This window comes from Zonotrichia leucophrys, chromosome 8, assembly GCF_028769735.1.
Source record: "Zonotrichia leucophrys gambelii isolate GWCS_2022_RI chromosome 8, RI_Zleu_2.0, whole genome shotgun sequence".
In the NCBI taxonomy this organism is placed as follows: domain Eukaryota; kingdom Metazoa; phylum Chordata; class Aves; order Passeriformes; family Passerellidae; genus Zonotrichia; species Zonotrichia leucophrys.
The window spans coordinates 7,035,175-7,062,101 of record NC_088178.1 but is presented as its reverse complement, the minus strand read 5'-3'; the positions used below and the strand labels follow the sequence as shown (position 1 = coordinate 7,062,101).

The following is a 26,927-nucleotide window of genomic DNA, read 5'->3' as shown; positions in this document are numbered from 1 at the left end:
AATAATAAATATAGTTTTAATAAGAGGAGTGAGGACCTGGTGTCCCTTGTTTCTTGAAGGGGGCACAAAGGGCCTGTGCTCCAAAATACTCCAGTCCCTAAGCCCTGATGTTCCCAGAAAATGGGAAACAGCAGGCTGAAGGAATTTGCAAGGCTGGCAATGCTTTCTACTTCCTATCATAAGCACTGCTCAGCACTTGAATAAAGTCTTGAATTTAGGACTCCTGCATCTGAATCATAATTTTCTTAATCCTAACTTCCAGAGAGAAAAAATTTACAGGAATAGAGGTGGTGGAGACTTCATAACAGAGGAAGGATGAAGGATACACCCCTCAAAGACTCACCTTGTCAGGCCCAAGTGAAACCTGTTTTTTTCATTCTAAATATAACAGATGCAGCAGTCAAAATGAACTTTTGAGGGTCGGGATTCTGGATCTTAAACATAAAACAGTAATGCCTAAGTCATAAAGAAAAGAGGCTGAAATAGTCCCATTAGATCTGGTTGCTGAGAGCCTGTCCAGTTTCAGTTCTACACTTTCAAAAGTGGTGTTTTGGTTATTACAATACCTCTGAGTTCAGCCAACTTCCCAGGCAAAAATTCCAGGCTTTTCCAGCACTGAGGCTGCCAGTGAAGGACTGGTGTGACTGCCCTGCTGAAAGTGACAGCCAACAGCAATGCAGAAATGAGCATCAGTTCAGCACAGCCTGACCAGAATATTTACATTTTATTAAATCTTTACAATCAGCAGTTATAATCAAGTACACAATTATGTACACGGATTATGTACATTTTAGCCCAGACTTTTACATCACAGTACATAGTTGCCCTTAGAAATATTGGGTACATTTATCACCAGAGAGTAAAACCCAACAATAGTGTTACAGCACCTGTTATTAGACATCTTCCATAAGAAAATATACGGCTGTAAATTGGTCTGGCTAAAAAAAAAAACAAACCAAAAATCTTATAAAATCTCAACATACAATTTTCATTCACAGAATGGTTTGTTTTCTATGTTCTGACTGATGCCTGTTGCATAAGATGTCCTGTTTTTCACCTCTCAACACACACTCATTGGTGCCTACTCAGGGACACTGGCAGGAGGAGGAGAACCAGAGCTGGGCTCATTCTCAAACTTCATTAAGAAACAATAAATGTAAACAATTAAGAAGATTCCTCTAAGATCAAATGAGAAATTAATTGGCTGATCTGAATTACATGGCATGGAATAAGTGCTAGTTGCAGCTGTGATTCCTGAATTCTTCAGTTTTCAATACCATACAAAGAAATGTACAATGCTATACACTAAGGGTGATTCCTGATTAATGATGAGCAATATTCCATATGCAGGGAGCAGACTTCCAAACATTTGGGAAAAACACTCTCTCCCCTTTCCAAAAGGGTTTTTCTTTTTGATGAATACATTCTTTTTGCTTTTTAAGATTATAGTAACAGAAAACTGAATTCTTTCCAGAATGATATGAACAGGTTAAACCAAAGCCTATGTCCTCATAAGGAGATACAAAGTGAAAATAACCTGAATAAAACTGTCCCCCCAATTTAATTCCTCTTTCCCAAAAGGTCAACCTTGCCTGATTCAGGTCTGTAAACAAAGCTATGGCTCTTGTGATGGTTTCAAAGGTGAAGCAGAACTAAATGAAACAAAAACCACTTCAAAAGGAAGGAGGCAACAGTAATCTGAGGTAGGCCACCACCAAAATGCTGCCCCCTAAATCCACATGGAGTTCTGGGATCCCTGAAAGGTAATGCCTGCTGCTCTAATAACAGGTGGAGAAAGCAGTTACTAAAAATGAGCTGGTGATGGCAAGGAAAGTTAACCTTTTAATAACATTTGACATCTACACCTAAATCTGCAAGTAAAAAAAAAAAGAAAACCTTTAGCTGCTATTTTGAGATAGTAATGACCAGAGGCCTCTAGGATATAAAAATAACTCTATTTCCACCAAAAGAGCTACTAAGAAGGAAGATGATGTCCATGTCAGAAAGCATGGGAACAAAGATGCTCCTTTTGTGGCACTGAGCACTGACAGATCAATGGAATTCTCTGAGTGGAAATGTTTGATCTGCACCTCATGGTTTGATCCTGCACTTGGCTGTGTCCTGGCACTCCCAGGAACCAAGGACACTTACAAGGCTCCCATGGTCAAATGCCTTCTATGAACTCATGTAACAAAACCCATAAATAAAAACATTCCCAACTGAAAACCCCCAGCTGCTTCAAGTCCAAGCCTCCAGACAGTTACTTGTGCAAAGGAATGACAACTCCATTTAAGAGCTAATTTCTTTCAAAGGACACTTATTCGCTATTTCTCCTCAAATTCCCTCCTACCCTGGTGATTTAAAGTTCTGGATGATATTTAGATGGACTGCCATGCTCTCAAAAGGTGCCTGTGCATTCTGAGGCTTTTGAAAGCAAGTGTGGCTGAGTACATGGATCCAACATGCCTGGGATTGCCCTGCTCACTGTACAGAGTATAAATACAGAGTATGGCTGTGCTAATTAACAGTTGCATATTCAGCACGTGTCATTTCACCAGCTAAATCAAAGGTGCAGTCCAGAGTGGGGCTTCCTCTTTATTTACTCCATTGCAAAGATGAACATAAACCTGCATTTTTTAGCCTGGTGCAGCATATAGGCAGTGTTCATTCTGTCTTTAATATAAAACCATTTTCTGAACCACATGTCACTAAAAGCAGTTTATATAAATCAAGTTAATTAGTTTTTGGCAGTTTCTTTGGACACAGTCAAAATGCCTCTATGTTGTTTAAACTTCCCCATTTTTACTTCAATATAATGTGGGTAACAAATTTGTACCTGTAACAAACTCCAGAGCCTGGGATAACACCCCTGGACTCTGAACTATCCACCCAACAGCCAGAATTGTTGCTCTTCCTCACTGGCCCTGGCCTCCCTGCCTGAAACACCACACACAAAAGTTGCATATAAAAAGAACACGGAGTCAAGCTGTTGGAAGTCAAACTTGTAGAAAAAGGTTTTGCTACAGCTGATGGAGCTGTGTCCTTTCAGAGACTGTTCCAGATTTTGGGGCAGGCTGGAGTTTTTCCACCTGGGAGGCCAAGGGAAACACCTGGGACTCAACACCCGCCCTGGGTGCTTCCCACAGCTTTCCCCAGCGGCCCCATGGCTGGCCCAGCCTCCCTGACAGGACCTGCTCACACTCTGCCTTTGGTTTGGACATTCCTGCAGCTGGAAGCAGAGCAGGAGGGGAACCCCCAGGTCCCCTTGTGGTTCCTCGTGGCAAGGGGTGCAAGGAGTGAAGAGCAGCACTGTGATATGTCAGACAAAAGCAGACACCTGGAAACAATTCCCCTGCTGCTGTAAGGAAGGCTTTCAGCTGGGGATGGTGGGTGCCCCATCAAGAACCATTCCATGGTGTGTCACCCCACCCTGCTCAGCTGCTTCCCAGAGCCCCCTCAGAGCCTGGAAGGCAGGAGTCAGGCTCGTCCCTACCTGGGGCACAGCACCAGCCACGGGGCCACCCAAATGCTTTGATTGCACGTTCCCATTTTTAAACAGGAAAAATTAAAACATACAAAGAGCCTGTGCTGGAATTCTGTGTTGTTTTCCAGGTGACACCTGGTTGCTCATCCCAATACTGAATATGTTTTCTTGGATATCAGGGCCTCACTTCTACCCAAAGAGGTCTCCATTTGTTTATTAACAAATAAGTTATTATTACAAGTCATAGCTCATCCTTTTCCATCATTTCAAATGCTTCTATATCTTCATTCCAGTCTGCTAATATGGATTCCATAGGCTGGACTTTGCTATCCCAGTGAGCTTTGGAAGTGGCCTCTGTCTGGGTGTTTTGTTCCTGAGGCTGGCTGTCCCCTGGTGTGCATGCTGGCTCTGGAGCACTGGCCTCTGCAGATCCAGAGGTGTGGGGATCCTCCTGTGCCATGGAAACACTGGCACTGGCGGTGCTGGCAGCAGACAAAGGATCAGGGTCACCAACAGCAGAGCTCTCTCCTCCTCCTTCGGGCTCCTCAGCGACTGCTCCAGCATCCTGAGAGTCTGAAGAAGCTTCCTCGGAATTTGGTTTGTGTGCATCACTTTCTGATGATTTCTGGTCCATATTCTCCATTTCCAAGTCTTTGAAAGGGAAGGAAAAAAGAAAAAGTTAAAATAACTGTAGGAATGCAACATTTTAGTATGTATTTGAAACTCAAGGTCACTTCCCTTGGCCTTATTTCTTCAAGGAAGAGCAAACTTTCCAGTGATATGAAAATTTAATGGTACTGAAGAATGTATTTTACAGAGGGATAGGAGGGAAGCCTTGTAAAAACATTTTAAAGGAGGGCAAACAGTACATTGAGGTTCATTTTGGCTCCTCAAACTTCAGGAGTGACTTGTGGGTCAGTGCCAGTTACCCTACTTCAGCTTTAAGCAAATAATCACTGTGTGCACTGAACTTTAATGCTGGATTGTAAAGCACTCCCAGATCCACCAAGATCCCACATCTGAGCACTTGGGAGCTGGACAGAGTTTCCTAGGTTTGCTGAACTGTGCATTTGAGAGAGCCAAAGCCAGAGCCTCCCCACTCAAAGCAAGTAACACACGTCTCCCACGTCCCAGCTCAGCTCCAACAACTGCCCAATTTAGTCATGCACATTTCCCTGGGTTTGATGCTTATGGCTGTAAGCAGGACACTGATATTTCAGGATTTTTAGGGAATTTAACTGCACATGCCACTGCTGACATGGGATACTTACTGCTATCAATAATGTAGTTTGGAATCATTTTACCTTTAAAGATTGTTGCTGGGATTCCAAACGGAAGCACGAGGAGGGGGAAGAAGCAGACATGGATTACAAACTCTCAAAGGCAGAGCTGTCCTCTATTCAGCATTTTGTCAGAGCACTTAGCACAGTTAAACAGGAGGGATTTGTAAAAAACAAGACAAGATTTTGGCATATTGGCATATCCCCTTTGCAAACAGGCTGATTTTCTGGATACTTGTTCTTACCTACTCTGCTTGGACACAGCAGTGCTACAAGGAAAGCTTACAAGAGGAAAATCTGGAATTTTCAGCTGCATTCAAACATTTCAACTGGGAATGTATTAGCTTGCAATTTTCTTGCATTATACAAGAACACCCACGAAACATCTGAGGTCAGCAGCCTTATTTCTCATGTTTACCACTTCTCCTTAGATAGGCAAAATGGTTCCAGCACTTGTCTCTCTCCTTTTGGGTCCCAGGAATGTCACTGGGGATCTTGCTGAGGGAGGGATGCTCACAATGTAGGGCACTGGAAACATGCTGTTCCTGATGCTGCTTCAAAGCAGCTGATGACAAAAAGGGTTCAAAAGGAATCCAAAAGGCTGGATTTTCTCCTAAGCCAAAGTGACATTTAGGAACAGCATTTCTGGACGTTACCTTGTAGGGGAGTGGATATCAATGATATCTCTCAGAAAAAAAAAATTAATAAAAATCTAATTTCAGTGTCAAACAGAAAACCACAGTACCTCTGGGCTGCAGTGCAAATCATTCCTGTCCATTTTCCACTGTGCCAGAGCACAGAGGGGAGCTAGATTTACATAAATCACCTCAAACCTTACCTCTGTCTTTTGCTTTATCAGAAAGGAGCACCTCCACAGCCTCATACTCCCGGATGGCATCCAGGATGATGTTCCCTTCCTTGTTGAAGAGGAAGAGCATGGGAATGGTGATGTCATCTGTGTTCTTGCCATCCCCAGCCATTTGGAAGAGAGGGGCTGTGTCACTGCTGCTGCCCTCGTTGTCATCTAGGCAGAGAGTACCAGGGAAAGGGCAAACTTCTGTTAGATCAGCTGAACTTGGAACAGCCTCCCCTGTGTTTTCCTCCACTTTTCATTTCCCCATTACTCCTCAGGATTTAGTACTGACAGCACCCTGCAATCCCTAAAGTAACAACTTTTAGTCTGCAAAAACACTGACAACCCCTCATCCCAATTTGTGTCTGCACAGAACCTGACAAACCCCAAACATCTCTTCATTTTCTGAAAGCACAATTGCTGTGCTTCTCAGCTTAAAGCCTGTCAGCTTTCCTGTATCTTCAAATCTGTAAAATTAGGTTACATTTACACAAATTAAGAAACTGGAATTGTATTTACCAATGACAATGCCTCCTATTGCTCCAGCTTTCTGAATGTTTCGTGCCTTTTCAGCAAACATGCACTGGCCTCTCTGCATCAAAGCAATTTTCTCTTTCACTGCCTCAGGATTAGTGATCTCTGAGCATCCATTATATGGCTTAATGGTTGCAACGAATCCTCTTGTCTGTTTGGAAAAAACAAAAAATAAAGAGAGAATTAGAGCACTATGGTCATGCTTGTGAAAGATTCCCATGTATTTTTGTTCCTTCAGTCATTCTACTGCATTTAGTGTTGTCTTGTGTCAGTGCAGACAATCTGTGCCTTGAAAGTGGAGCTCTAGAAGCAAAGAATGACTGAATGAAAACCTAATTCTCATAATCAGTGTGGTTTGTCTACACCTGGGAAGTGTTGTCTCTGGAAATTTTTTCTCCTATGAACTGCAAAAGTCTGGAACTCTTCTTTGGGGCTGCAACATGGGTTTTCCTACTGCTTCCCACAGGGACCCCTGCCTCTGTGGATTGCCCTCTTCCATCTACACAGAGCCTTTTAGAAAAGCTTTCCTTAGAACAACTTGCTCTAACTCTAAAAAGCTTCTGCCAGCTCCTGGCTGACATGAGAGGGAAACTTCTCCTAAATCACCATCTCCTTAGCTGTGCACTGCAGACTGGATGAGCTTGCTTTGCAACTCATGCTGTGCATGTGTTTTAAATCCTAAAGCATGGCTGCTGACTCAGGAGCAGAGCACAGACAGATAAGCCACTCACCCCACTACTGTAACCCCTGTCATTGTCAACACTGGGCCTGTCATTTTAACCCTGTAATTAACTGATCACCTGGAGGATCAGCTGGAGCCCTCAAACAACAGCAGCACTGTAGAGCTGAGGCTTGTGCAACAGAGAGAGGAACAGACACACCCACATCTCACATACCCCTGCTTTGTGCTTGGACAAGTCCATCCCAAACTGTGCTGGCCCAGCAGTCAAGACTACCCTGCCAAAGAAGGGATGGGAAACAATCTGGACAGCTCGAGGAGGGAGCTGCTGCTCCTTCTGCTGCTGGCTGGAGAGCTCAATCATTTCCTGCATGAACCGTAAGCCATCCTCAGCATCCAGGGAACTTGCTGCCTGCAGAGAAAGCAATCAATAAACAATTTTATCTTAAATGTTTGAGAAATTTCAGGGAAAAGAAGCTGAAGTAGTGTTTGCCTGGACCATTGCTACAAAGACTTGTACACACAAGGTGGATGCTCACTTACACTCAAGCATCATTTCACAAAAGGTTTAGCACCTGCAGCAGCCAGGAAAGTGAAAATATACCAATATATAGACCTCATAAAGAGATGGAAGTATCTCACACTGAAAGCAGTGTTTTCAGCCAAGATGCTGTTGGCCACGTCACTTCAACCTGAGCAGCCTCTACCTAATTTAGTGGAAGATTAGTTAAAAGTGTTGTTGAGAAAAATATTAACAAGCATCAGCCTGCTAAATATAGCTACAATATCCAGCTCATGTGCCTCCTTCCACAGGATGGCTGTACCTCCTGAAGCTCCAGGTGTCAAGTATCATTGCTGGGAGGACTTAGCAGAGAGCTCTAAAAAATAAAACCCTGCCAGGTCATCTTACTTGCACTGCATGCTGCACTAGCTGTACTCGTCCATCTTTCAGGTGGATCAAACTGACTCCCATCTTCTTCAGGATCTCCAGGTGCTCAGGATTACTGGCCATGAAGTCTCTGGCTCTCAGTGGTGGTTTTGGTCCACTTCCCAAACTCTCCTCTCTGCCAAAAGACACCAGAGATCAAAGCTTTAAAAATCAAATTATCCTTGAAACAGAACTCTAGTGTTCTAGAGTTCTCTGCCATCACAAGATTGGAATTCTTGGTACACTGAGTGCAAGCTTCAGTGGAATGCAACTTCTCAATCAAGTTATCTTTTTTATAAAGTTGTCTTTATAAAAGCAATAATTTTATAGTGCAAAACCTCCCTCCCAAGTATTGATAACAAAACTGCCATATACTCTCTCATTTGTAAAGAGTCTGCATTATTGCAACATTGACCAAACCCAGCTTGCCCCATAAAGTTCCAACTCAGTTTTATTCATGAAATACAAATACAGAACAGGTGATCAGGAGGACAAACTTCCTCAGCCTTAACACTGCCCTAAATTCCTCAAAACGGGTGCAGTTATGTGTGGCAGCATCATTTCCTTACTACAAAGAGGACTTTCAGAATTGTTCAGGAGACTGCAGAAAGTATTTTACAAATAGAGACACTTTCTGCAATACTCCAAGAGGGAGCTGTAGCCAAGGTAATCAGCTCATTCAGCTCCTTTTGCTTTGAAAGACTTGCTAATTCCACCTGGAAACAAACTGAGTTTTGCTGGGAGAAATCCAAAGCGATTTTTTCCTGTGACCAGGAATCATCCCTTTGGCCCATCCCAAAAGGACTGCCAGCTCCAGCACACCTCATGGCCCTCCTTCCCTGCACAGCAGGGCCTGTTCCACTCAGTCCTGAGCTAACAAAGACAGGAAACATCCATCTTACGCTCTGGAAATGCCCCGGGGACAGCTCTTATCCACCACGTTCTTCAGAGGCTCGCGGATGCTCTGGGCAAACATGGGGTCATTTGGGAAGAGGATCTGCGTGTTTGGACAGGTCCAGTCAAAGTTGCTGTCATCCAGCTCTGTGTACTCTGTGCTCTAAAATCAAAGATACAGAGTAAACAAAATGCAGGTTATGTTTTTACATAAAGAACATCAGTGACTTAAGTCATCTGTGTTCTGGGGACATCTGGCAGCAACAGGGGGGAGCCGGTGCACTGCAGCCCCTTGGACAGATGAATACAACACTCATTCTAATTTGTAATTTACTAAATTTATATACAGTTTCTAGATTTTTTTTTTTTCAGAAACAACTAATCCTCTGCTAGTAGACAGTTCTTGTCAAACCTGCTCATGACAAAGCCAGTGCCCTGTATTTTATGTGCTGGACAAGCAAAGGCAGTAGTTCTGGTTTCACCTGATACCGGCTTTACAGTGTGTAACCAGCTGCAGGCTTTAGGTCATTCTTACTAAAAATGTCACATCTTTTCTTGTGAACAAAAGATTCTCCTCCTCAGGAGCCGCACAGACTTGCAAGTCTGGATGAGCAAGGATGAATCTCTATATAATTCAAACAATTTCTGTTTTCAGGAACAATGGCAGAGTGAACATCTGCACAAATTGCTGGTTTGTAACATGTGAAGCCATGTGGAACATGTCTGGTGGTTTGGAGCCACATTTAGCATGTCCTTAGCTTAGCAAATAACTGGCTATAGATAACTGGCAAGCTCATTTCATAACCCATAAAAATTTATGTAGTATTCATCTACCTAAAAAGACTCATCCCTCCTGTTTGCAACATAGTGGCCAATAAAAAATCAAGGATTTCAAGGCTCCCTAAAACCCAAGACCTAAAGGGCTGTTACTAAGACATGCATGACCTTTCTTGTTTATGAGAGCAAATACAAACAGGATGTTGGGTTGATAGCACCAAGTATCTCTCTCACAGTTTGTTTTAATAGCACTGTATTTATGTTAAAAATCATTTACACATTCCATCTGTTCAGATAAAATTCCATAAAAGAGGAACACCCAATGTCACAGCCTTTCAGCCACCTGACACCATTTTCAATGGGTTTTGCTTACTTGGATTATGCCCATTTGCAGCTTTGACTCAAAGAGCTTAAAAAAGTGCATTTGAGCAATTTATTCTATCCTCTCTACTGGCTTTTCATTAACATTTGCAGTTCTCAATAGAACAAACTAAGTTAGGCCAGCACTGAGAACAGCACCAGCTGTGGGAACCCTGCCTGTCTCAAAGGTATTAAATTCTTATATTGGGAACAAAAGTTAGATAAAATGCTCCTTCAGACCCTTCAGAAAACTTCTTGTTTAGTGCAGAAACCAGCCTGTTCCCAAAACTCAGGGAAGAAAGATAAATCACAGGGAAGGAACATTTCAGAGAGGGTGTGGGATTTCTACCCTGAAGGAACATTTAACACCAAATCCATGATCCATTAAAACATAACCAGTGTTTGACATTAAGATGAAATAACTGAAAATTTGTCACTGCTTAATGCTAAAGTCCATCAAGCAGTGATTTTTCCAGGATATATAGCTTGACACACAATATAAGCCTTTTCCTCTGATCCAGGCATTATTCTAAAACTCTTAGAAAATGCTAAAAATAGAAGCACAAATAGGTCTCAGACATAATTTTCTCTTTCTCTTCTTCCTTTTTCTTATTGCCTTACAGACAAATTATGTCACCTTGTTGACCACAAAATCAAAAAAAGGTGAAGATTTATGATGCTTCATGGCACAGTTGTATCACTCCAGGTTATTTTGGAAGGTTAAGTGATTTATAAACCCACAACTGTTCTCATATTTATGCAATAGGTGCCTACTGCATGGACTAAAGTGATTAAACATCCCTAATCTGTCTGTAGCTCTGTATCTTGTCAAATTAATTCCACAGCTGTTTCAAAAAACCTTTCAAAATTTGTTCACAAGAACAAACAAGAAAACCTTAGGTTTTAGAAAAAATAATAAAAAAATAAAGATGGGGACAAATTATCCTACTGTATTATCTTCCAATTTATACAGAAGTGGGGAATGATTTTATTTTAAAATCTTGCTAATAATTCCTATCTTTTATCTCAAGGTTCAGCAGTGCAGAATCCACTCATTATTCCTACTCTTGTGACTGTTAATATGATGAAACAGCGCCTATTAAACAATGTGTTCAAACTGGTGCACTTCCTCAAACTATGATCTTTCCTGATTTTATTTCCATTTCTCCTCAAAAAAAAGGAAGTGTACCACAGAAACTGATTTAGACTGGAGCTGTTACATACTGTATTTTTTTTAGAGATGGTTTGGTTTGTTGTGGAGAGCCAGAGTGGCAACAGATGAGCTTCTGTGGTGAAGATATAATCTTCAATGTCAAAAATCATGTCCTCCTTATCAGCAAACAGCAGGTACAGATATTTAAACATCTCAGCCAGGAAAAATGAGTCCATCCTGTGGAGAAAAAGGGGATATCCTTTAGGGAGAGCTCATTTCTAGAACATCAGTAGAATAAATATTCCTAGTTCTCCATCTCTGAAGACTTCATGACTATCACTGCTGGACATAATTCCATTAGCATTCCTTCTGCTTGGAAGAAGCTGTGTTTGGAGGGAAATGATTCAGCACATTCAGTACAAAACAGCATTACAGAAAAAAACAAATAAACCTCCTGACAAACTTACAGATTTGAAGTATATTTAGCTTGAAAGTAATTAATCTATTGCTCTCAGACAAATGAAAGGTTATTAAACTGAAAATATTCTTCTAGAGCATCCTATAACTCTACTGAAACAGTGCACAGCTTGTTTCAATGCATTTACAGTTCAATGCAATTACAAACAGGTAATTTAAGGCTTGGTTATCAGAGTGAAGACAGACAGCTCCTCAAATCTTAATTCAATTACACAGGGAAATTTGATTTTTTTTCTGTGTTTTGTGCTTTAAAAGATAATTGTACAAACTTTACCTGTCTTCATGACTTCCTGTACGAACATCCTTCATTGCAGCAAACCCACAGGGAACTCTGGCATACTTGTTCAAGTTTTCAATGAGGGTTTTTCCTACTTCTAGGTAGTAAGGGTCTCCTGTAGCCTATGAAATAAAACAAAAAAAATTTATAACCATTACATCTTGTTTATATCCTAAACTGGCTCCAGTGGATAAGTTAAGCTGGAGATATGCCACTCAATTCTGTATTGAAATAAAACAGCAACAAAACTCCAGGTGCAAGAAAAAGTGCTCAAAGGTCAGAGGAGTGGATGTGACTGTACCTTATACAAGAAGTAGGTGCTTTCAGCAAATTCAGGCCTCAGAGGATGCTGAGCCCAGTGAACTCTGAAGTCTGTTGTGAATGCCTGAGGATGAAAAAGAACGGACAAAAATAAAATAAATGCAGGAATGCAAACCAAACACAGGTTTACTTGAACAGCCTAGCTTTGATAAACACCATTTTTGCAAACATACCTACCACCTGACACCTCCAGTGCAGTCAAGTGTCACTGCACACTGACAGATGGTTAAGCAGCTGTTTCTAAATTAATACCACAGGCTAGATGTCAGATATCTAAAAATTTCCTAGCCTACCTATTCACTCTTAATGAGCACTGGGAAAAGCCACTTCTGTCATATATTCACTACTATTTCACACTAAGATTTAAAACAAGTCTTTGCTTAGGGGGTGGTCTGTTGGCTTAAATATAACTACCTGACCTTTTAAAGTTTCCTTCATAAGTACAAAACACAAAAAATACAACAAAAAACCCATAAAGAGCCAAATTACACCATTTTAAAGGCCCTCAAAAGTCATTCCAGTGCTTAGAATTCTTTGCTCTCAATAACCACACTAGGTGAATGTGATGTTAATTAAAATGTTCTCTAAGAGAAATAAGCTTACACTAGAGGAAAGTCAGAATTAAACCCAGAGTCAGAAGCTTTCAAATATAATCTGAGTCATCACAGATTAAAGACACACACTTCAGCAGGTAAACAAGCTTTTCTGTGAATAATGGACTTGCTCAAAGACTTGCAGCATCTGCAGTAAGTTTGTGTGCTGACTTTCAAAGTCATTATACAAAATTTCAGAACATCCTCTCAGCTGTCAGACCTGCAGAACTGCAAATCACATAAGAATGCCGTGGAAATGAAGCTCTGATTTTAATAACATATATACCTGCTGGTTTTTCAAATGGGCATCTGCAACTGCTCAAATTGATGTAAGAATTGTAAGAATCCGTTTACACAATCAAAATTACAAATTTTTGGTTTACAAAATCAAAAAACTACTACCTTACCTCTGGAAGGAAGTTATGTTTTTTTATAACCTGATACAGCATCTCATGTGTTTCAATAGCAGGTCTAATATCACCCTTCAACACCTAAAATTAAATAATAAAAGTATCATTAATTCACCAAGCATAGGGCTAATACTCAAGGTTAAAAACACTCATGGTGTGTTCATGTAAAGCCACAGAGCAGTCACTACATATTGTAATTATTAATCCCTATCACTGTAAGTCACAGCTACTCCTTAAGAGTTTTTTAAGCAAAATCACTGAACTCATTAAAATTATTGCCCATGTAGAACAAGGACTTCTGACATTTACAAAGAACTTGAAAACATCATTTAGGTTATCTTAAAGATGTCAATGGCACACAAAGTAGAAAACCAGTTACAAGTACAAAGGAAGCTTAATTGGAGTATTTTCATGACTAGGAGTGAAGGAAGCAAATTACAGGAACACACTTGTCCTGATACTCAACATAGCCAGCAAAGCACATTAACTTGCATCATGGCATTGAAGTGACTGGAAGAATAAGTACAGAAATCATGGAATCAGAATGGTTTGGGTTGGAAAGGACCTTACAGCCCATCCAGTGCCACCCCCTGCCATGGGCAGGGACACCTTCCTCTAGCCCAGGGTGCTCCAAGCCCTGTCCAGCCTGGCCTTGGACACTGCCAGGGATGTTCCCTCAGTATTTCTGAAAATCAAATTGCTACACTTGGCTTGAAAATCATACATCCAACCCAGTTAATCATTTCTTTGTTACTAAAACCATCTGTACATGGGTTTTACACCTTACCTGCAATCCAGGGAAGAAAGCAAGCAGAGAATCCATCCAGGTCCGAGCATTTAGCATTGGTTTGTGAATGTGAACATCAAGGAGAAGAGGTGGCTGGCTGATGTATCTCATTATGGCATCATAGTGCTGCCAAACATCAGGAAAAGCAGGAGTTTGCATCAATTCATTCCCCAAAAGAGAGACAGATCACCAGACTGGCATTGCATTTGAATGGAAAAGCCAGTACTACATCTCCAATCATTATTACATTTGGCAGTGCCTCTCATCTCTAGTTTTGCAAACTAAAACCAAGTGTAGTAAATAATGAAAAACTCCACATTACTACACTTGCACAGCTTACCACATTTCCAAGGAATACACATACACAAAAGTACATCCAGCAGCCATGTGATAAACCAGGAATATCACAGTTAAGGCACATTTGTTTTGGCTGAATTTTAAAGCACACTCTAAAGAAAGCTGAAATTGCTTTTTCTGAACAACAGAATTCCAAAGCATATGGATCTCAGAAGGAAAAGGAGGTTAAAAAACCCACACAAAGCAGCTAGACTGCATGGCTCAGAAGAACTTCTAAACCCTCTAGGTCACTTGCCATGTTGCTGACTTCCAATCTCAAACTTTGTTTTCAGAAGGTGCAATCCTGAGCACATCAGCCAAACTGACAGAAACACTTAACAGATGTATCTCAAGGAAAATGTAACACTTAGGACCATGAAATCATCATTACACCTAAAGTATCACTACTTTAACTATGGAACTATTCACTTCTCATAAAAAATCATGCTATATGATGTAAAATAATTTTATGATTTAAGATGTTTTAATGGATATTGCTGTTTAATGGATAATGCTATAATTATTTAATGGATAATGCTATTTTCAAAATAAATAATGCTTTTATTAAAGAATTATGATGCTGACCAAAGCTGCTCAGTAATCTGTGAATTAAAAAAAACTGAGAATGGTTTTCAGCCTGTATACTTAAATGCATCCTGGGCCTGAAGATCTGCAGTGCAAAGCAAGATTCACACTTTGATTTTTTTTGTTGCTCCAGGACAGAATGAAATTGTACAATGGTTTGGAAGAAGAGGTCCTTACGTTCTTTTACAGAAACATTTGCAGTATTGGTCTGGAAATACAGCTTCTCCCATGCTAGGAACATGGATAAAGGCCTACAAGGTTCTGAGGTTTACTGGACAGGGTTAAAATAACTGCTCATGTGACAGCTAATCACCCAAGATTAGCAAAAACCCTCAGTAAAAAGAGCTGGCACTGAACACAGCAGAAGTCATAGAAATTCTACTAAAGATCCCTTCTCAGGCTAACAGCTGACAACACAATTACTCTGAAATTTGTATTGCAGAAGGCACAAACCTGAGCAAGGTGTTAACTTACCGTGTTAAATCTTTCCAGGAAACTGTCATCTCCCAGCAAGACATAGGCTTTTAATAAATATTCATAGTATGAATCTATTCCTGCTCCAACTCCACTGTCTAGGAACAGGTGAAAATAAAAGGGTGGGTTTACTTTATGTAGCAATATGGGTATTTTCCACATTTTCCCACTTTAAATCTAAACGCTCTTCCAGTGAAAGGAAAAGCCTCCTTTCACTGGAATTAAGGCACAGATGGAAGCAGAGACACAATACTGTGTGTGTATGCCAAAGGCTTTGCACTACCAGTGCACATAATAATATGGACAGACATGCATTAAAAGACACTTATTTCACAGATCATCACTTCTCCCATCCTATTTATATTTTTCCCATGTATTTATAGCCATCTCTGAAAATTCATCCCAAGGCACTTCCCTCTTGGTATTAAAGAGGATCAGGGAACACTTTGCCATGAATAAAACCACTTTCTCTACCAGAGCCAGGCTTTGGGGCAGCATGTTCCTCCACTGCCTATCCCATTAACATCTTTCAGCAGCCCAGGTAAGCCTGCTGGGGGTGGGTGAGACCCCCCTGGCTGTGGCTCAGCCCCACCTTTGCGGACCCAGTCCCCAGTGTGGATGTTGATGGTGACCCCCACTAAGTTGCTGCTGCGCTGCCTCTTCTCCCAGATAAAATCCAGCGCCTTCCGGGCATATTCCTGCAACAACAACAGCAACAGGGAATTGGGAAACACAGACACTCAACTCTGATTCTTCTGGCTATTTCAATTAAGATGCCAGGAAAGGAATAGGATTCATAATAGATTCATAGGAATAGTTTCATGTCTAACAATTTCAGAACTCCTTCTGATCTTCAGAATATTTGTTTACTTCTGTATTACTCTAACTACTTTCAACCAAAATTATTTCCTGTGATTTAAAAAATTATTGAAAAAAATCAAACCTTGGAAGAAAACCCATAAACACTACAAATCTCAACATATACAAAAGTTTTTGTGCAGCACAGCTAAGACATGCATTTAGTGAACTCAGAATTCTTTTTCCAAAATTACAAACTGTAAACATTACGTTAAGGCAAAAAATAAGATATTGTGGAAAGCAAACCTCAAATATAGATGTTCCTGTGAATCTGCTTAAAGCTGCAAACTCAAGGATCAAGGTACCAGCACAAGCTGTACAGGTATCAGTTTCTGTTCCTGTTCGTGCTTCTGGATGTCTTACACCAAATTTTAAGTTAACCTAGAGAAAATCAGACATTATAATATTTATTTTTCCCAGCTGAAAGAGTTTACATTCCTTGTATAGCAAGTATATAATCTATGCTCTTTCTAAAGACAAGAAAAAACAGATCTCTTTGGTTTTGCTCTGCCAACCTAGACATGCACAGAGAACTATCCACAAATACTCAAAATCTCAACCCTCCCAAACAAGATCCTGTTGCCTGGTTCACTAGGCATTTGAATAAGAGAATACAGTAAGAGAATAAAAATCTAATCTGAGCAATTTTTTAGCAACAAATCAGGAACTCAAACCATCACAAGAGCTCCTGAAAATTTAGTTTTGTAAATATCTCACTACTCCTGGCTCTTAGAGTACCTGCAATTTATCAGTTTTCAATTTTGTTGCCACTTAATAAATACAGAAATGATTTTGGAAACAGATATAAAATCAAAACAGCAGAAGTCATGATTACAGTATAATCCTGCATTACAGAAACAGAACTTACTCTTGGATAAGGGAGACCACTAGTGGTGTTAAAAGCAGGTAAAAGCTTGTAGCCCAGTTCCTTGGCCATGTGCAGGAGTTCACCATTGTACCACTGCATATATTCACCTTTTTCCTTCAGCATAATTGCCACTGAGTGCCCACCTAGGAGACCTCTAAACAAGAGAAATGATCCACATCTCAAAAGGTATGTTCATCTGAACAGCAAGGACAGCTCTCTACAATTAGGTGACATGTACATAACTGTGACCCTAGGTTTTAGACTGCTGATCCAATTCCCATTATAATCAAGGTTTGCTATCAGGATTTGGGAAGCAATTCTTCTTGTTTATCATTGGATTCATAGATTCATCAATATTAGACAGGAATAGCAACCAAGATCTCCAAAATGTCATATAATAACTTAAAATTACATTTTCTGATCCAGCATTGAGCCCCAGAGGTCCCTTCCAAGCTGAAATAATCTATGATCCCAGGTATCAAAATGTGGTAAATCAAGTATTGAACAGAAACATTTGCAAATCTGTTTCTCTAAAGCAACCCCCCTGCTCCCTCAGCATGCTCATGGGGTTCTTAATCAGCAGAGCTGTGCCTGCAGCAGTGAGATGGGGCAGCTTGATCCAGTACCACTGCAGCGAGTCCTGCCTTGCATTTTAAAACCACTCTCTGACAAAGGCACAACTATTTCAAACAGGTGGAATAGCACAGAAGAGCGTCTTAAAGACACTGCCTAAAATCCACATTTTTAGGAGTTTTGAAAACAAAAGTTACTCACCCAAGGACTCTTATGTTGGTTTCAAAGACAGACACAACTATGTCATTATCTAAATTAACATCCTTTATTACTTTTTTTACAGCCTCTTCAAACTCTTTGGTTTTATTTAACACCTGGAATACAACAGTGAGCAGGTGTTCAGTTCCAGTATAGCTAATGCAGTCACAGTGTATTTGCATACAGGATATTTCAGTGCACACAAAGTTACCCAAGAAATATGAACATACAATTCAAACCAGAAATACATCAGCAGTTATTAAGAGGTGCCCACCACTAACTGAGCCTCTTGCTTTAGACTATAACTCTCTTGTGTTAAGTTAGAGGCAAAATAAAAGCAACATAAAAAAGTATAACTGAAATGTGAAGGAACTGCTGTAGTTATTACAACCAACTCCAAACTCCATCCTCACAGCATTTCAAAGTTCCCACAAGCAACAGTCACTTCAAACAGAGCCAGAGATCAACAGCCATGAAAAAGAAATCTAAAAATAAGTCTGAGCATCAGAAAACAATCTGTTTTATCAAAGCTTATCAACAGATTAAGCTTACCACAAGAGTGTCCAAGGTATCAATTAAGGTCAGTGAAAACCTATGAAAGAAAATTTAAAACAGATTTACTATAGATCTGTATCTGTAGGAATTAAGTGATTTTTAATAGTTACTGATACCAGGGAAGAAACTAAATTCTCACAGACCACCAGCTGCAAAACAATCAGCTGTACTTAACATGTTTAATATCAAAACCTCTTTCTAAGTTTCTCCCCTTTGCTAGTGACCAGAATAGGAGCTGACAAAGAGGCTACGATTACAGATACATTTATTTACTGCAATGCTTTCTAAATTCTGGTAAATAAATTTCATTTTTATTTCTTGTCTCCAGTCAAATCTATTAAGAAATCCAGCATAAAAGTTTAAGTGGTTTTCCAGCCTCTGTTTCACTTAGTTTTTCAAAAAAAAGGAAAAACGTTGAGATCACAAGCCATTCCAAGCTAAATTTCTCATACCAGAAACTGTGCCAACACTAGCAAGTGGTAGGCTTAAAATAAGGAACTACTTTATTTATTCTAAAATAAAGAACTATTTTAGCAGTGCCCAAGGCCAGGCTGGACAGGGCTTGGAGCAACCTGGGCTGGTGGAAGGTGTCCCTGCCCATGGAACTGGATGGGCTTTAAGGGCTCTTCCAACCCAACCCAGGCTGGGATTCTGTGATTATTCCATGAAAAGAGAGCATCAAGTCAGCTCCACAGTGCCTGAAACAAGAAGATCCCAACAAGGATCAGAGGTTTTCTCCAGAGCTGTTCCAGTGCATCCAGAGCTGAGAGGACCTTTCCCCATCCCAGGAATTATATCTATAATTGTATCATAAATATGTCTAATTCCAACAACTGCTCCTGTGCTAAGACACACCCACAACACAGAATAGAATTTACAGAACATGATGGTGTTAAAACTGAACACTGTGGAACAGTTAAAATTGCCTACTGAGGAGCACACACCAAGGATTTCAGTAAGTGCCCAGTGTTTGAAACCTTGCAGGCAACCCAATTGTGACACCACAATTCTAATTAAGTGTTCCTATATTATAATTCTCTTGAATTTGTAAAGACATAAGGGCACTTTTTAAGTGCTGTTTTACAGGAGACAGAGATTAACTAATGACTGTGCACAACTGCCTAACAAATTCACAACTTTTTCTGTACAAGAGGAGAGAAATTATGCCTTTCACATCTATATGGAAGGCTCCTAAGTTCTCCAGGGAAACAGAACTGACCCAGCTCCCTCACCCTGTCATTCTGTGATTGCAAAGACTGGCAGAGAACACAACTGATGAGGCAGCTGGCAAGAAATAGGAATTAGATAAGAAATCTGCTACATAATAATATAACTAATTATAAGGTAGAGAATAAAGCCTGTATACAAAAAAATAATAAACACATACAATAATTTAATGCATTTAAGGGTAGAGAGCAGGGGGGAAGGTATTTCTACTCAAATGGGCTGGAAGGTATTTTTACTCAAATGCTAGAATGTTACTTTTAAAAAAGGTCATTAAAAAGAATGGATTCAAAATACATTTTCATTACATTTTTCATCTGCTGTATCTTTGGATACCTTCAAGGCAGCAGGATTATATGGAAATCTCTAGACTAAAAAACATCTGTACATAACAAAACATAGCCAAAATAACATGCTCAATATCCTACAGACAATTAGAAGCACTATTTAAGAGAAGGATTTCAGCTTTGATTAACATTACTGTGCTTAGAGACATTAAACAGTGATACTAAAAAAAATCAGCTGTTTGTTATTAAAGAATTTGATCTATAAACTGCACATATTCAAAGGTATCAATTACAAATGCATTTAGAATAGGTCAATTTTGCCTTTGATTATTCCATTTAACATGGAAAAAAACAGTCCTTAAATTTACATTCTGCTAGCCAAAGGATCAGTATTTTGTACTCTCAACTCCCTTGAAAGAAAGAACAGAAAATATTTCTGAAATAATGTTTTATACTTCAGCAAAGGCCTCAGGCTATCATACACATGATAATCATTTGACTGCTTGTTTTCAGAAAACTTTCTACTTTAAAAAAGCACTTTAAATATCACTTATTAGGCCAGCATCATGGATAAGAGTTTATTGTTATGTTCAGCACAACATTAACCCTTATAACCTGCACTACTAATATCATAAATGTCAGCCACATTTGGAAGGCTTTCCTATGGAAAATACTTGGGAGGACCATTAAAAAATTATTTTTGGATTTCATTCACTGCTCTATTCTCTTCTTCTAATTAAGGTACAATTTCACATGAGTTAACTTTATAATAATAAAGACACAAGTGTAAGTTAACTTCACAACAACAAAAACATTTCTTACAAGTGTAAGTTAACTTCATAATAATAAAAACAGAAGTGTAAGTTAACTTCATAACAACAAAAACACTTCTTACAAGTGTAAGTTTCTGGCCAAATCAACTGAACACACAAGTTTTATGGGCTGCCAATTGTACTTCTATTCCTAGATGTTTACAGTGACCATTTCAGACACTAACTTTCCCAAGGCATCATCCACATCCCCTCGACTTGGCTCCTGACCCCGCACTCGTCCACGACAAGTTAAAGGCATGAGTTCATCAGCTGGATACGCATGCTCCTGTTGGGAACAAAACAGGGGAATCAGTTACAGTGCTCACTGCCACCCTTGGGAGCCTGCAAAAGGAACCCTCATCGTGCTGCTCTTCAGAAAACCTGCAGGGCCACCACAGAGCCCTGCAGCTCGGAAGGGACCTCCAGAGTTCATCTTTTGCAAGCCCTCTGCTCAAGAAGGGTCACCCAGACCCAGCTGCCCTGTACCATGTCCAGGTAACTCCTGAGCATCTGCAAGGGGGAGTCCATGGCCTCTCTGGGCACCCTGTGTCAGTACCGGGGCAACTCCATACAGAAGTGTTTCCTCCTGTTCAGAGGGAACCTGCAGTGGTTCAGTTTATGCCCATTCCTCTCAGCCCTCCTGAGAACAGCCTGGCTCTGTCTTCTTGACAGCTTCCCTTGTTAAACTCCCTGGAGCTTTCCCTTCTCCAGGCTGAACAGCCCCAGCTCTCTCCCTTGTTAAACTCCCTGGAGCTTTCCCTTCTCCAGGCTGAACAGCCCCAGCTCTCTCCCTTGTTAAACTCCCTGGAGCTTTCCCTTCTCCAGGCTGAACAGTCCCAGCTCTCTCCCTTGTTAAATTCCCTGGAGCTTTCCCTTCTCCAGGCTGAACAGCCCCAGCTCTCTCCCTTGTTAAACTCCCTGGAGCTTTCCCTTCTCCAGGCTGAACAGCCCCAGCTCTCTCCCTTGTTAAACTCCCTGGAGCTTTCCCTTCTCCAGGCTGAACAGCCCCAGCTCTCTCCCTTGTTAAACTCCCTGGAGCTTTCCCTTCTCCAGGCTGAACAGCCCCAGCTCTCTCCCTTGTTAAACTCCCTGGAGCTTTCCCTTCTCCAGGCTGAACAGCCCCAGCTCTCCCTTGTTAAATTCCCTGGAGCTTTCCCTTCTCCAGGCTGAACAGCCCCAGCTCCCTCAGCCTATCTTTACAGGGAAGATGCTCCAGCCTCTCCAGCACCTTGATGGCCTTCACTGCACTCTGCACAATGAACTCACCTGGCTGAGGGTGACAATCAGTGACAGGTAAGAGAACTCAGAAGTTCAAACAAAACATTGATGAATTATTACACAAGACATAAAAGATAACATTCACCAAAAAAACCCACCAAAACTTAACAAGACTGAGCCTTTTACAAATATTACAAATATAAGACTGACATCAATGACAATGAATCTTAAATATATCTAATTCAAATAAACATGAAATTGCCTCCTTTAGAAGCTTAACACAAGTGGTTTGGGACAGAGCTTTTTCTCTTTATTTCAGCAGGAAACTGGCTGCTGTACTGAGGTCTCCAGTTTGACTTCTAGTGGAGAACTAACATGTGGCAGGAGAAAAAACTTCAATTGCTGCACTGAAACTGCAAGTAAACACATGCAAAATCTTTCCAAATATATGGTACAAAAATAATCTGTATTCAAGCATGAAATAAAAATAAAAAAGAAACATTCCTCTATAAATAAACAGCTCTTACAGAAACTTCTTTTGAAACTGATGGTTTGTTTCCCTGTATACCACCCTCCTAAGTGTTTTGGTCTTTGCTCAAGTCTTTGTTCTCCTCAAGTTTAACTACAAAAGGCAGAATCTAGATCATTTTAGTACAGCTTAGATGTTTCTGAATACCTCTGCAAAGTATTCAGAAAAACAGATTAAAGAAGTACACAACAAAAACAATGTCAAAACTGAGATCTCTGGCTTAAATTTTGGATAAGAGAAGTGATAAAAAATCTGGAAAAATAAACTTTTAGCTTTACAAATAAAGAACTTGAAGCATTTTGAAAAATAAAAGTTCACTTATTCTCTGCCTACATCAGAGAATAAGCAGCTATTGCACTGAGTTATTTCCCAACTTGTCACTGGCCTCAAGTGACTGACATGTCATTTTCACATGTTCTGGCAGTCAAGAAGAGAAATAACCCCATTATTACAAATGTAGTTCAAGGACTGAAAAAACCCAGCAGCTTTTTCTAAGCTTCTGTTAACAACTTTAAAAAGACAAAAAAAGGCAAGGGAATTTCCCCTGCAATCAAACATGAATTTTCAGTCTTCTAAATACAAATGTCTAAAATATGTATTAATAGAAACAGAAAATCAAAACTTTTCAGCTGGCTGTTTCAAAAACACCTGCAAAAACACTTCATTCTCCTGTTGTCAGAATCAAGTCTGATACTCTAATCTTTTTTTAAACAAGCAAGTCACATTTCTCTGTTTGTTTAGTGCTCCAGCATACGTGGCAAATAAATATCCTTTTGGCTTCAAAGTCTCCAGGATAACTGAAGTTTTCTCTCTCCTTCAGACAGAAGTTTCTTGCTTCAGATGTGGCAAGACCCCTACCAGTTGCCAATTTATCACACAATGAACAGTAGAAGCACAGCTCTTTGTACTATTTTGTCCAATTTTGCCAAACACATAAGTTTTCCATTGAGGAAATCCAAGCCAAGTGTTTTTCATGGAACCAGATTACAACAATTACAACCAAAAAGCCTTGATGTTTAACTGCTAAAGGTTTCAAAAGTCCAGAGCTTAAGTTAAAAGGAGAAACTGCACCCCTTTGAAAATCCTCTTGGCTTAGCTTTCTGTCCACTCTACAGTCCTGTATCTCTCCCATGTTGTATAAAGTTTTAACTCCTGACATTTTAAGTTTGAATTACATATTCAAGTTTAACCCATAACACAGAACCTGGGACATGTGGCAAGATGCTGCAAGGAAACAACAGTTTGTGCTGCAGGAACTGATGCAACTTCAGAGGGGTTTCTGTAACAGCCACAAAGAATGTGCAAGAATGTTCACATGAAGCCAGTAAGAATTAATCTTTTATATTTATCTTAGTCAAATCCACACTTTCTCCTCAGAAGTGTATTACTTACAGAATATTTTAAAGTAATTTTTACTTGAGGAAGTGCACTCCAAGTAACCATTTATTGTTAAGCTTTTGTAAACTGAGCCAGAGCAGGGTGTGTGGGATGGCTCAGAGATCCAGAACAGGAGGATACCTGCACAGGAATCACAAGTCAGAGCAAAAGAAACCACAGCCAGTATGGCCCATGGTCATATGACAGTCACACCCTGGGATATGGCACCAGATTCCCTTTCTCTTCTGCAAACAGTCTGTACAACACCCAAACTGCATCTGGCATGGCTTACCACTGAAGAAATATTAAATGCCATTTTTACCTACAAAGTAAGATCAATTTGTGTTCTCCAGAGTCTCATGTCTACAGACAGCTCTCCCAAAGTTCCTTCTCCTGGAGTTTCAAACCAAATTCTTTACTGTTGATAGCCTGACATGAGATGAACTGGTTTGGGAAAGGTCAGGCATGGATTAGGAGAGTTACCACAAGCAATTCTTAGTTACCACTCTAAAAGCCTTCACAACCTTCCTGAAAGTAACACTTGTGGTCTTTTTAAAGGCTTTACAGGTGCTGTTATTTATTTTAGCTCTGTTTTCACCCCTCCTTCCCAGATGTTTCTATAGAATGTCATGTACTGTAGGTTGTTTTCTCCCCTAGGTCAGCAACAACTCCTCTGAAAAACACCAAACAAGTATTTCACTTACCATATAATTGCTATATGCATGATCAAACATTTCAAGCACTTGATTTCTAAAAAAGAAAAAAGGAAAAGCATTAGTGTATGTCTCCCAATGGCCTTTAACACACCATCTTACAGGTATCATTCTTTAATATCTGAATGTCAGGCACAGGTCCTCTACTAACATACTCTACTCAAGTAAATGAAATATAGAATAATATTTTTTCTTGATTCAGCTATTCTTGTCCACTCCAGAAAGGAAAGACTCTTTCTTCACCTAACACGAAATTATTTGGGGGTCTCTTGGCAAGCAAAAACTAAAGAAAATCCTTACTTTTTGTATCATATGTCTGAAAGAACAGAAATGCTTCCACACATAAAAACTCCCAAAAAACCACCTTGTTTTTTAAGACACAGCACTACTTGTGATCATTCCTAACTGTTTCACTAAGGAGCCCTGCAAGGAAAAAAGGATGCTAATTTCTACCATCAACATAATTCACAATCTCTGCTGATAAGACAGAACATAAAGGAGCCAGGAACACCACAATTATATTGTAAATATCCAATTTAGCTCAATGACTTGGAAATTCAAGGAGTAGTTTTAACTCTAGTGCATTAAGGCATCAAAAGAGCAGAGGATGGTGCTTTTCCCAGGTGCCTCTCAGGTTGCAGCAGGCAAAAAACCCCAGATAAACACACCGAGCTGCTGGGTGATGCAGCACACAGACAACTGCTTAAAACTTACATTTACAGGCAAACACAAACCACAGCAGGGCATGGCCTGCACATGCCTGGGGTATCAGATGATATTTTAAGTGCAATGCAAAAACTTTAAAACAAATTGGGGGATGAAACTTCAACTCCTTGTGTAGCCTCGTGAAGAAAACAAATAAAAGGATGCACAAATTTTCCTGAGAACCCATGATGGAAAATCCCAGTAACTGTAAACACTGGAGTTAAATATCAACTTATGCATGACAGCTGGACTTGATGATCTTGGAGGCCTTTTCCAACCTTAACAACTGTGAGAGCATCCACACTGCTTCTCCAGCAGACTTTTTGCATTATTGCTCTGTACAACTGACCACCGGATGGGAAGAGGACGATGAAACTGTCTCCAGAAGCATACTAACACAAAATACTCTTGATTGCAAATTTGTTTTAACAAGTCCCGCTCCATGCAGGAAAATGCATTTCTACATACGTTGTAATATTTACCCTTCAGCTAAAAACTGCGATAAAAAATCAGCGTCTTACACGTACGTGCACGGGGACCGGAGCGGTTTATGTTACATACAGGAACTGGGCAGAACACACGTCAACATTTACCTTTTTTATGACTCCCGCACTCTCCCGGCCACAATTAAACCAACCGAGCAGGGATTTGCTCTTACCTTTGCTCACTTTCACCCCCAGCCCCTTTTCAGCAAGCCCTGCCTGAAGCTCCAAGGCGAGCTCCAGGCTCCCAGAGCACACGGCTCGATCCCGGAGCGGAGCCGGGGCCGCGTGTGCCCCGCAGCCGGCGGAGCTGGCCCGGACACGGCCAGGCTCCGGCACACGCGGCCCCAGCACGGCCGGCACCGGCACCGCGCGGCCCCCGGAGCGTTCGGGGGCAGACGGACGGACGGACAGACGGACAGGGGCCGCCGTCCCGAAGCTCTGCAGTCACCGATCCCAGCCCATCCCAGCCCCGCGGGCAGCGCACACGCCGGCCCGGCCCCGGCCCGCCGTCCGTCCCTCCCTCCGTCCGTCCCTGCGCTCACCCCAGCCGGCGCTTCTCCTCCCTGCTCATGGCCCCGGCGCCCGGGGCGGCCGCCAGCACGGAGGAGGCGGAGAGCAGGCCAAGGGCCAGGAGCTTCCAGGGCCTCCTCCAGCGGGGCCCCCGCTCCCCGGCGCGGCAGCCCGGAGCTGCGCTGAGGGCCATGGCGGCCGGCCGGGTGCCCGCTAGTCCCGCTGCGGGCCCATCGCCGCTCCCGCGGCTCCCGGGGCAGGAAGGGCCCGGCCCGGCCCCTCCGCGCGCGCCCGCGGGGGCGTAGCCAAGGAAACGGCCTCGCGCCGCCGCCGCTTCCGGCACCGCCCCTCCTCCAGCGCGCGCCGCCGGGCCAATGGGAGAGCGCAGCGGGCGGGTCACGTGAGCCGGCAGGGACGGCGTAACGAGAGGGTCGACGTGGACAAAGGGTGGGGAACCACAGCTCCCGGCGTGCCCCGCGTCCTGACAGCACACAGCTCCCGGCGTGCCCCGCGCCCCGCCCTGCCCCGCCCGCCGTGCTGCCTCAGGCGCTCCGGACGGAAGGGGCCGTGCGGAGCAGCCCGTGGTGGGCAGGGATGTACTCAGAGCCCCGTCCAGCCTGGCCTTGCACTCTCCCACGGATGGGGCAGCCACGGCTTCTGTGGGCACCCTGTAACGGGGCCTCACCACCCTCGCGGCGAAGAACTTCCTCCTAAATACCCAATCCAACGCTCAGTGTGAGGCCGTTCCCCCTCACGCTGTCACTCCCTGCTCCCTTAAAAAGTTCCCTCTCCGTGCTGGGAACACCGCCGTCA

At 41.7% G+C, this 26,927-nt stretch overlaps 1 protein-coding gene across 3 annotated transcripts; it reads right to left on the bottom strand.

Annotated features, from left to right (window-relative positions):
* Positions 1-705: 705 nt before the first annotated feature.
* On the bottom strand, positions 706-26,432 carry EDEM3 (ER degradation enhancing alpha-mannosidase like protein 3). 3 transcript variants are annotated; one of them, XM_064719558.1, is made up of 21 exons: positions 26,147-26,432; positions 24,406-24,451; positions 20,763-20,863; positions 18,252-18,291; positions 17,703-17,815; positions 16,929-17,082; positions 16,307-16,441; positions 15,795-15,900; positions 15,203-15,300; positions 13,808-13,933; positions 13,018-13,101; positions 11,998-12,081; positions 11,694-11,818; positions 11,014-11,179; positions 8,661-8,815; positions 7,741-7,894; positions 7,048-7,242; positions 6,137-6,302; positions 5,603-5,788; positions 4,789-4,803; positions 706-4,135 (listed from the first exon to the last, which is right to left on the bottom strand). In XM_064719558.1, exons 1-21 carry the CDS (start codon positions 26,305-26,307, stop codon positions 3,726-3,728), a joined length of 2,820 nt encoding a protein of 939 aa, XP_064575628.1. In that variant the 5' UTR covers positions 26,308-26,432; the 3' UTR covers positions 706-3,725. The 3 variants fall into 3 exon arrangements, with proteins under 3 accessions (XP_064575628.1, XP_064575627.1, XP_064575629.1); XM_064719557.1 differs by having other exon boundaries at positions 4,756-4,803; positions 26,147-26,412; XM_064719559.1 differs by lacking the exon at positions 4,789-4,803 and having other exon boundaries at positions 26,147-26,411.
* Positions 26,433-26,927: the final 495 nt, after the last annotated feature.

Coding starts and splice junctions, on each gene's coding strand:
- EDEM3 (XM_064719557.1), bottom strand. CDS start 26,307: ATGGCCCTCAGCGCAGCTCCGGGCTGCCGCGCCGGGGAGCGGGGGCCC. Junction 16,442..16,928: donor GTGGTCTCCCTTATCCAAGA/GTAAGTTCTGTT, acceptor GATTTTCTCTAG/GTTAACTTAAAATTTGGTGT. Junction 12,082..13,017: donor AACATAACTTCCTTCCAGAG/GTAAGGTAGTAG, acceptor TTTCATCCTCAG/GCATTCACAACAGACTTCAG.